Source organism: Hyalella azteca, unplaced genomic scaffold (genome assembly GCF_000764305.2).
Source record: "Hyalella azteca isolate HAZT.00-mixed unplaced genomic scaffold, Hazt_2.0.2 contig6945, whole genome shotgun sequence".
In the NCBI taxonomy this organism is placed as follows: Eukaryota; Metazoa; Arthropoda; class Malacostraca; order Amphipoda; family Hyalellidae; genus Hyalella; species Hyalella azteca.
The window spans coordinates 117,673-128,174 of NW_025937084.1; the positions used below are offsets into that span (position 1 = coordinate 117,673).

A 10,502-nucleotide genomic window follows, 5' to 3' on the forward strand; every position below is an offset into this window, starting at 1 on the left:
CACTAGTACACTTTGATTTAACGCAAATTAATCTTTCTCTATATTGCACTTGCGGAATCATGGACGAAAAATTCCATCAAGGGAGATATTCATTCTGTAACATGGCTCCAAAAAGGAAATATCACACAAAATTTTCAGAATTTCTGTAAAAGCTTAAATAACTCCTAACCACAAATTATGTATTTTCTTGTCATGCGAAGATGGAGACAAAGATATACGCGAGTTCCGAGACGAAGTGGGTAACCTCTGCCTTGGACGAGTCTCCAGAGCTCCCTCAGCTCCAAAAGAAGAAGAAGAAGTGGGTAACCTATTTTGTCCTGTCAAATGAATAGTGAAGCTCTGAACGAAAGAGCACACCGCAAACTGTTTGAAAATTGTACGTGCTACAAGGAAATTCTCACGTCATTTATGTCTTCAGAATTTTATGTTTTAAACGAAGGAAATGCGAGTAGTTGTTTTTTTCGGAGACCAATGACGTCCTTTGAGGAACTGAATTACGGACTGTGTTACCCGAACGGCGCATTAAACGAGATTCAACCCACACCGCACCATCATCAATACTCATCGTCATTAGCAGCTAAAATGCTGACAATATCAAGCCCATGGAATTTACTAATTCTCAAGGTCAATGCGTTACATTTGCCGATCAATGTAAAAAGGCAGGTGCTGGACGACTCGAATAAACAGCATATCGATCCAAAATTTTAGAAGTTTCATCGGTAACTTTACAAGTTGTATCCACATTTTGAGAGCAAAAATGTTAGGAATTTTTACTAATACCACAATTTCCTACCCTCTGGGCTTATCTATTCTTCCTCGAAAATTACAATAAGATTACACTTCAGGTTTCAAAGTTTACTCCAGACAAGAAATTGCAAATCATAAAACCTAGATAAATTGCCAAGCCGAGCTGTACGAATAAAAAAATCAATGAAATTATTTGTCTCCGAAGCAAACACGAGGGTAAAATAAAACCTACCTACTTGAATCAAACCTACTAGACTAGAACAGTCAGTAATGGTTTTATTTTAAAGCGCTTTATACCAACAATGGAACACAGCAGCTTTCATTGCGGCTCAGAGGCACGCATATTCCTTTATCATTAAATATAAATGGCGAGAGCAGAGATTGACCATGTACTACGATTAAATTCTGCGACTCAGCAATTATTCCTGTTCTAATGCATCATAACAATCTATTAATAATGCTTAATCCGTTAAATTGGCACCTAAAATATATCAATATAGATTAAATCGTAATATGAAGAAAGAAATACATAGGACAAAAAAGAATAGGTCGGATGAGCAATATTCAGTTACAAAATTGTGCATTTAGCTTCATATCATATACTTTCCAAGATTAGGAGATTTTCGAAGACGAACGAAAAATTTAAGGCATAATTTTGTTTATTCCATACATTATATCAAGATAAATCTCCCATTTAAAAATCCAAATAATTACACGATGACTTTCAAAAAATATTCAATATTCCGTTTTTTTAAGGCACAGTTGAAAACTTCTTGATGATAGATAGAGCAAAAATAAAAATTTTCAGAAAAATTCAGAATATAATTTCTGTGCAGAGGCAAATCGCATCTTCTTCATGCTCCTAGTGATGCGCATGCAGGGGCTGTAGTCCTTGTGGGTGACGGGCGTGCGCTTAATGCGCTCCTTCAGCAGCGATGATGACAGAACCTTCGTGTCAGAACCTGTACATATTAATAGCATCAAGATAACTTCTCAACTCACACAGGTGCACTTCAGGGTTGAGATACTGTACATACAGACGCAAAATAACATAGTAATACTGACGCTGCAGAATAGGCTAGGTTGGCCTGTCTTCCATTCTTATAAACACATAATTATCTAAACAAATTTTTTGCAAAATTCTAGTTTATGGCCGGTTCACATTATGCAAAACATGGATAATCACAATAGCAATAACAAAATGTATACTATTTGTAATTTTTGTAATTAATTTCATTGTCTATAAATAATAAATTAAACCTGAAAATTTACCTGGCACACAGAGATGACGAGGGGGAGTGGAAAGTGCCGTTTTATTTGGCTTATTAGATTTTGATGGAGTCTGCACCTTTAAAGGAAATGAAGCAAAAATTATAGCCTGACCTACATCAAAAAAAAAAAAAAAAAAGTCTCCAGAATATGAGTAAGCCTATAAAATAAATTTTAACGCATTTGTACTAAAAAATAGTTCCTCTGAATGTTAGTAAGATGATCTTATCTGTAGTTTATATGACCAAGATAAAGGAATCTAATAATTATCTTCAACAGTGAATGGAAAAATAGACACATGTAGGAAAAAAAAGACTTGGAGTCTTCTATGTGCACAAACCTTGAAGAAGCCAGCATCGAAGGTGTTGATTTCTGGGATGAGTAGATCTTTCGACTTTTTCTGACCTGCCATTTTAGTTAACATATTTGGACAGGCATCAGAATTTTCATTATCTGATAAAGTTTGAAGGGCGCCTTTAGAAGTCTTCGGCCCACACAGACTGTCTGACGAATTTTCTGTTTCTGTTTTCTGGAATTCATTCAAACCAATGCTAACTTTCTCTGAAGGAAATAATGATTTTGAGCTTGATTTGACACATGGAATATTTTCTTTATCTTCAGAACTGACTTTGACAGGTGAGCTGTCCTGTATCACAATAGGACCAATTCTGCCACTTTTTTCGCTCTGCACAGGAAAAATATACCGTATAATTAAAAAATCACCCAGCAATAAATAAAAAAACCCTGATGATTTGCAAGACGATATTTTCTAAAGCTGTAGGTCACAACTTATAAACATAATGAGAAATTCATATAACACTACAAGATTTTACATTGAAAATCAACTAGTTCTAATTAGTTGCAGAATATTAACATCAACTTTTTAATTTAACATCAACTACTACTACCACTGTTTGAAAATTTTACTTCAGAATATTTCATATTTCTTAGTTTCTTATATCTCACGTTACAAAGCAGTATCAGCCCTAAAATAGACTCTGCCTCAAACTCAAACAAAACATCACTCATTTATGAAAAACATCCAACAACCAAAATACCAAGTCTTCTATAGCCCACAAGCATAATAACAACAAAATTATCTGTGGTGGGTAATTAGGAAATTAGTCCTAGTTTGCAATGAGACATTACAACCTTTTCTTCAACAGCATCACTGCTGAGCGAGAGCTGGTTCATCCTACTGCGTGCAGCCATGATGTGAGCTTTCAGGGACAATGAAGAAGCAGTGCGTATTTTTCCCGTTGGGGGACGAGATTTGACGAGGTTGTTCTTAGATGGAACTGGCTTCTGAAAATGAATATTTTGATTAACAAATGTTGCAATAACAAACCTTTTTGTGGTATGACAGCTCATAACATTTCAGGTTATGATGTAAATAAATATTCAAAATTAACAAAAAGCAAACAGATGATTTTTATACAGCGATTGTTGGAATTTTTTCAATCTACTACTTTTTCAGTCAATGAAAAATAAAGCTTCTTGATTATAATCAATACAAAAACAGTTTTGGTCAAAATCACGAGTTGAAGAAAGCAGACTAGTGTAAAATTACATGTATGTTCAAAATATAAATCAGAGCTACCGGTATTTCTTAGTGAATCAATAATAAAATATCTCACAGCAACATTTTTGGGAATCTCTATCCATTTGTTTGCTTTCAGCTTCTGTAAAGCTGAAAACTTCTGCAAAATGTCATCAACCTGCACAAAGAAGTTACATATAAATATAAAACATACAATAAAAATAAATCTAACATAAATATCTGTTACACCTACCTAAATGAAAATCAAATTTTAATTTTGAATTTTACCGTTCAATGTGACAGGATTCAACCATTAATAAAAAATTCCTGTGAACATAATGACCCAATAAGTAGCTTGGATATGCACCCAAAGAGCTCCTGAATATTTGCTTGCCAAATCAATCAAACTACAAGTTTTCATCAAACTTCATGTTCTTCAAAGCATAGTTTATTTGCAATAAAAGAAACTGTACAGTCCTGTATTGGACATATATATATGAAATATTCAACTCAATCTCATATATACTGGAAATTATAACTAGACCAAGGATTGGTTTAGCAGTACAATCAACAATGATGCACTAGTCTTGTCGCTATCTCATTCATTGATTTTTATCATCAACAACTTCTACAGGTGTTTCTAAATATAGTAACCTGCTTCATGATGAGTAATTTTTGTAACATAAAACAGAACATTCTGCAAAATTCCAAGAAGAAGCTTAATAACAGACTCATGAATAAGTGTCAGTTTATATCTTCAATGAAATTCCATCTGGCTATAATCACATAATAGAAACCTGAAAGTAAATGATATCCCAGAATCCCTGCAGATCTTGAATGGTGGTTTCTTTCTCACCCCTCTTGAATTCACAAGCATCAATGAGTCCAACAAACTGTTTGAATCGTTCCTTCTTCAATAGTTCAGCTTGGCCTGTACAGATGTGTAAATAAAATGATTTCTTCAGAACTTAAATGTATCAATTCTGAACAAGATATTATGAATTCTACTATAAATGATACAAAACTAATAATTTAATAAAATTGCAAAAAATATTAGAAAGAATTTATCATTCAAAATCCCATATAGGTATACTAATACATAAATGATAATGCTTTATTCAGGTTCATCACTAACCATGGACATCAATGGAGAAAATCAATAAAGAAATTGTAAAGATGATTTGCATGAAATAACTTTGATGAGTTGTAGGAAGTACAGGGAGTTCTAATGGTGCTAGTAGTAGCAAGATAGCTACATATCAAAAAGATTTTCCTATAGAGCATCAATTGGATTAAATGTAGATATCCTACATGAAAATAAATATATTTTTTTTATATTTAAGAGTAGAGATATCATTAGTAGGTATATAATGTACATATATAGAGTGGCATGTTGTAGTAGAATCTTCCACAACAGACAAGGCATTAGGAACAATTGTGATTTACTTTCAACAATTTCAGAGCACCTTTGAGACTGTGGCCAACAATGATGGACAAAGAATTGTATCCACAGATTTTAAATACATTATGGATACAAAAAATTTAAAATTCTGTTCATTTTATAAACATAAGCTTGTATTTTTATTTTTTATAAATGTTTATACTTTTTATACATAAAGAGCAGCAACATTAGTAACTTTGCTCATTGTCAGTAAGTTAGAATCAAACTAGTAACCAACCTATTGCCACATTGATGTCACCTAGAACATCATCAGAGATGAGGTGCACTGTCAGTTTGGCATCACTAGAAATTTCTTGTCTCCATTTTTGGCATAAAGAGGTGAGCTGGTCTGATACTCTCGCAACAATAGTGCGGAAGTCCCCAACACTGGTCAGGTCACTGGTCATTATGATCTGCAACATATAGATACAAATATTTATGAATGATAAAGACATTTCATAACAAAAGCATAACAAAATAATGAAAATTTATATCAACAGAACCAGAATTAATCTATCAAGAAGCATTGGGGGAAAAAGTCTTGTTCTAAGTCAACAAATTGACTATGTATAGAAGTCTCAAAATTTCACAATACCGTAGCTAAAATTCAACTAGTATGTTTGACATTCAAGCTGCAAATTTCAGTGAGAACAAAAAAGAATAGCAACAATATATAACATTTTTAAGTGTTATGATGAGCAAAATTGGCCTACTCTGCCAAGCTCAGCAAGAATGGAATTTTCCTAATAATGAATGAAATTATTAATAACAAATTTTTGTTAGGAAACTTCTAGCCCAATTGCACAGTTTCATTAAATATAAGATAGGAGATCATTCATCTAACAGGGCCCCTCAGGGGGGATTTCTGACGGGTGTCTGTGCTTGTCAGAAGTCCTATGGGATTTCGCGCTCCTAGGGGGATTGTTCCTGAGCGCCCCACCGCTGAGCTCGCGGTGTCTGACTGCAGGACTCAATTGTGGGGTTAAATTATTATGTAGATAGGATTCCTTATATTTCCCTTCTCTGTCTCTCTCGTGCGGGCGGCCGACGTCCCGTGTAAGCAACCTCTTGTTCGAGTGTCTTCGTTTCTGTTGCTTTTCACCTGTCCCTCCTTGTCACTTCGTCTCTTTGAGATGCTAACGCTGCTTCCTTTGAGCCAGCTTCAGCGGGCTGGACATCCGAGACCTTCCGCCCCTTGTGGGTGATGAATAATTGAGACCTTCCACCTCTATGTAATGTTCATCTTGACTTTTGGTGCGAGATAGCTAAATAGCTGAAGCGCTAGTAAACATTTCGCCACTAAACTAACTAACTCATCTAACAGGGATCTTGCAGCTCTGAAAATGGGGGGAAAGCTCTAGTTGTGGCTCAAAATTTGAACCTCAAATGGCAGATATACAACACACCAGAAGCCTAGGGTGAGTGAATATCTCGAGATCTTTTGCAACACATTTCCCTATAAAACCTCTTTCTTGGTATTTTTGACAAGAAAATATTAATACTAAGGTGGGAGGTTTACAGTGGCAAAGGTGAACACTTTTCTTGCCTTTCTTCTATTTCATTTGTGAGTCCTATAGGTATAATGAGACTGGTGAGTGTCATGGATAGCAGCACTTCCACACATAAGAAATTGATCAAATTATTTAGTAGATGAGGAGTAATACTCAGTACAGTATGCCTTTAATTATCTTTCAATAATATATGATTTTTCTTTATACAGAAATTTGGTGAATGAAAAATCTAGAACTTTATTTTAGAAGAAATTTTCTCTAAAGTCATATGGCAACACTGAACACCGTCTGTTTACATTTCGTATGTATAATAGCCGCAGTTTATGATTACCGTACGTTCTGTATCCGACAAGCAGAAGAGTCAGAAGTAACCCGGACATGTCTTACATTTTATTGTCAGTTCGACTCGCGTAGTTGATATAAACTTTGATCTTTGATGACCAACAAAATATAACTTTTTAATAGGGAGACTTCATGTTTATTATACTACAAGTAATGATCTTTATTTAATTAGAGGTTTAGAGCCACGTTGCCACGCGTCCATATTTAAACTATTTTAGCTTTCTAAAGTACGGTGCACGGCGCATTTTTTTACCAGCATAGTACGGCGCACCGCGCAGGTCATTAAATTTAAAATGACAAGATAAATTCCCGCGCACCTGGCACATCTTCCTGACCATGGCAAGAATATAGAGTATTATTTGTTGAGTAACAAAGTATATTTGTTATGAACAAAATATTTTAGATCTAACATTTTGATTTGGCAATATTTCATAAAAAATATGTATGATAATGGTAGTATCCAATATCCATGATACCTACTTTACTGGTAACTGGTCTACTTATAGGACTCAAAATTCAATTTGAGATCTGAGGAATAGTTGAAATAAAGTCTTTTATGATAATGACATTGACACCATCTGTGACCATCACCATGGACCATGGTAGTTAGTATACAATCCTATACAATACAAGTGCCAAGTTTTTAAGAAAATACATATTTTTATAAACAAAACATTATGTAAATACTAACAATAAGCATTCAATTTCAAAGACTCTAAATTTGCCCAGCTCAAGGCTCAAGCCACCGGCACCTCAACCTCAAGTTTGAGAAATTAGGAGAGGAAATAAACAAAACACAGGAATTGGAGTAAAAAAAACTGAAACTGGGCCATTTGTTTATAACATGGCTGATATTTTTTAGATAGAGCAAGTGAGCAACTGAACTGACTCTGAGGCCTGAGTCAGACTCAGGTCAGACACCATGTCATGAGAATGTGAGTCTGAGCTAAGCAGCAGAGCAGGTAGCTCAGAGCCTCAGCCTCACTGCCTCAGTGGGTCAGCATACGAGATACGACGACTACGGACTACCTAGGTAGTGTAGGTGCGAGTACGGTAGGCTACTCGACTAACTCGAGTACTAGTACTGTAGAGACTAGAGTGTACTAGTAACCCTAAAATTCAAACAAGCCTGTCATTTTCACCGTTAAAAATTATAACCATTTTATTAATAAATATTTAAGCTTTTTCAATTTGACTCACGTAGATTTTTTTGGAGCTCGTAGCAGAATACAATTTCGTACACTTTATCTACGGGCTGCGGCACTCGCACAGTCGCACGCACCTGCTGAACAAACATACAGAACTCCCTCCTTATTTTTGAAACGTCTTAGTCTGGGCCTCACTTCGTGTATCTCATGAGAATCTGCAGTGAATAAAATATTCACCGACTCCTATTTTGGCTGCTCTGTTTAATATTACAAATTTTGAATTTAGGGAATTTAGATGAATGGAAAATCACAGTGACAATTTAGACTCAATTCAGGTAGATTTAATTAAATTAAATATTATTGCAATTATTATTTCCATTTAATTTCGAAATTTGTTAAAGAACATGCGAAATAATAAAAGTCTTCCTTTATTACGTCTCGGACGAATTTCAGCCGGACCCGCTTATTATGTTTTACTTGTACACTGAATAACTCTGGCTACTTATCACACCAGGACAAGATAGATGTTAGGCAATATACGGCTTCACAAAGACCACAGTCAGCATTAAAGAATAGGCCTGGATAGGCCTGTCGCCGATTCTTGTACTTTTCTTGACTAGACTGGCCTTACGGACGGTAGATTTAAAATCGCTTCTGATCGGTTTCATTCATATTGAGGGATCTCACCGTTTAGCTCCAAGGGCAGCAACGAATAAAGTTTTTACTTCATTAACGAAATTTCCCAAGATAAAAGCAGGATATTCAAAACACACAATGATGATATAGTCAGATCACAATCTAGATTTCCCCAACTGCAACACTACCACGCGTTGCGAGAACGTAGGCGACTCTTTTACTTAATGATAATAATAGCGGTTTCAGCATTTATTAGGTCTATGGCCTGTCGCCGATTCTTAACTTCGCAGAACATTCACCACATTTTGCGGTCTCGAACTCGCAACTCACTGCTACAATTCTGCTGTGCTTAACCGCCCATTCTGACGCTGTGCTTAACCGCCCGGCCTCCGCGCCGATTCTGACCAGAAACTGGCGCACAGAGCTGGGATCGAACCCGCGCCTCTCTGCTCCAATCTTGTTACTCTCTGAAAGGGTGGCCCAGTTCCCACTGGGCCACCCTGCCCTGTAACCACTGGGCCACACGTCTTGGACGAATTTACGGCCGGACACCGTCAGGTCATAATGAATACGTGTACTAAGTTTCATCGAGCTACGTTCAGTACTTTGGTAGATATTCGATGTACACTGAATCTGGAGCGCGGCCGCGAGACCGGCTGCGAGTCCGGCCGTAAATTATTCGTCCGAGACGTCTGAGCCACTTGGTTGTCATTCCTTGTTCAACCTAAGAGCAGAGAAGCATGGGGGTATTTGATCGGAGCAACTCATCTTGTGGCCTCCCTCTAATGTCCAGCTTAAGAAAGAAAACTGAAATCATCATTGTGTGTTTTGAATATCCTGCTTTTATCTTGGGAAATTTCGTTAATGAAGTAAAAACTTTATTCGTTGCTGACCTTGGAGCTAAACGGTGAGATCCCACAATATAAAACAATAATAAAGGTTGTTGCAAATTTTCGTATGTACATACCTATAAGCATTTATCAAGCACACTGTGAAATAATAAAATATCTTAGTATTTTTATTATTCAATTTCTCGTCATTTTTCGCTTTTTTCTGGGCCGTGCGTTTTTTCAGTTCGAAGTTGCTTTTGAATTTCCATTCGCTTTAAAAATGTCTCCAATGGAGTCACCAAGGTTTCAGCGGCCTCTCGTTTCTCGTGAAACCTTTTTAACATTTTTTTCTGTAACAATTGTTTTCGGTTAGTAAATTTTAAACTTGAATAATAACAAAAACTGCTTTAATTTTAAATTACACATAGTTTATAAACATATATTTCACTGAGATTAAAATGACCATATATTGGATTTTCAGCTGAGAAAGCATGATGCTATATTTCTCACCTGCATTGCTTGTAGTTTTAAAGCATCAATGGCTGAAGTTTTGACGTCGCAGTCAGTACCATGAGAGGAGCCGGGTGGCTTTGTTCTCCTTGATGCGCCTGCAGGAGAACGAACATCCCCGTCGATATATTATCTTAGCTACATCTGTTAACAAATGATACGAAATGTTAAAAATAATACAGTGAAAACCTTAAACCCAGACCTGAAGGTAAGGTTTGTTAATGTCCAGGAAACAAATTACTGTATGTGTTATAATTTAGAAGGATTTGTTTTATTAAAAAGTCGCATATTGGACGTTAAATATCGAGGTGCATTGGAAATACGAGCCAATTNGTAAACTATTTAACAAAGAGCAATTAGTTCCATTTGTTCGCAAATTCTGTTTTCATCTTGAGCACGAGCCTTAGTATGTTTTGTGAAAAGGATTATTGAACAAAGTTGTGATGTATTATTTAATAATAAAGCCGTGCGAGCTTTTCATAAGTGACATGGTATAGCAGAAAATTAGAGATGAATGCTGATATAAGT

The 10,502-nt window shown here is 35.8% G+C and overlaps 1 protein-coding gene across 2 annotated transcripts; it reads right to left on the reverse strand.

Moving 5' to 3' along the window:
- Positions 1-840: 840 nt before the first annotated feature.
- On the reverse strand, positions 841-8,148 carry LOC108675088 (disks large-associated protein 5). Of its 2 annotated transcripts, none has more exons than XM_018163084.2 (8): positions 8,058-8,148; positions 5,236-5,412; positions 4,354-4,487; positions 3,654-3,734; positions 3,169-3,321; positions 2,357-2,701; positions 2,020-2,095; positions 841-1,709 (listed from the first exon to the last, which is right to left on the reverse strand). In XM_018163084.2, exons 2-8 carry the CDS (start codon positions 5,402-5,404, stop codon positions 1,552-1,554), a joined length of 1,116 nt encoding a protein of 371 aa, XP_018018573.1. In that variant the 5' UTR covers positions 5,405-5,412; positions 8,058-8,148; the 3' UTR covers positions 841-1,551. The 2 variants fall into 2 exon arrangements, with proteins under 2 accessions (XP_018018573.1, XP_018018565.1); XM_018163076.2 differs by having other exon boundaries at positions 5,236-5,410; positions 8,051-8,148.
- Between the last annotated feature and the right edge of the window lie 2,354 nt (positions 8,149-10,502).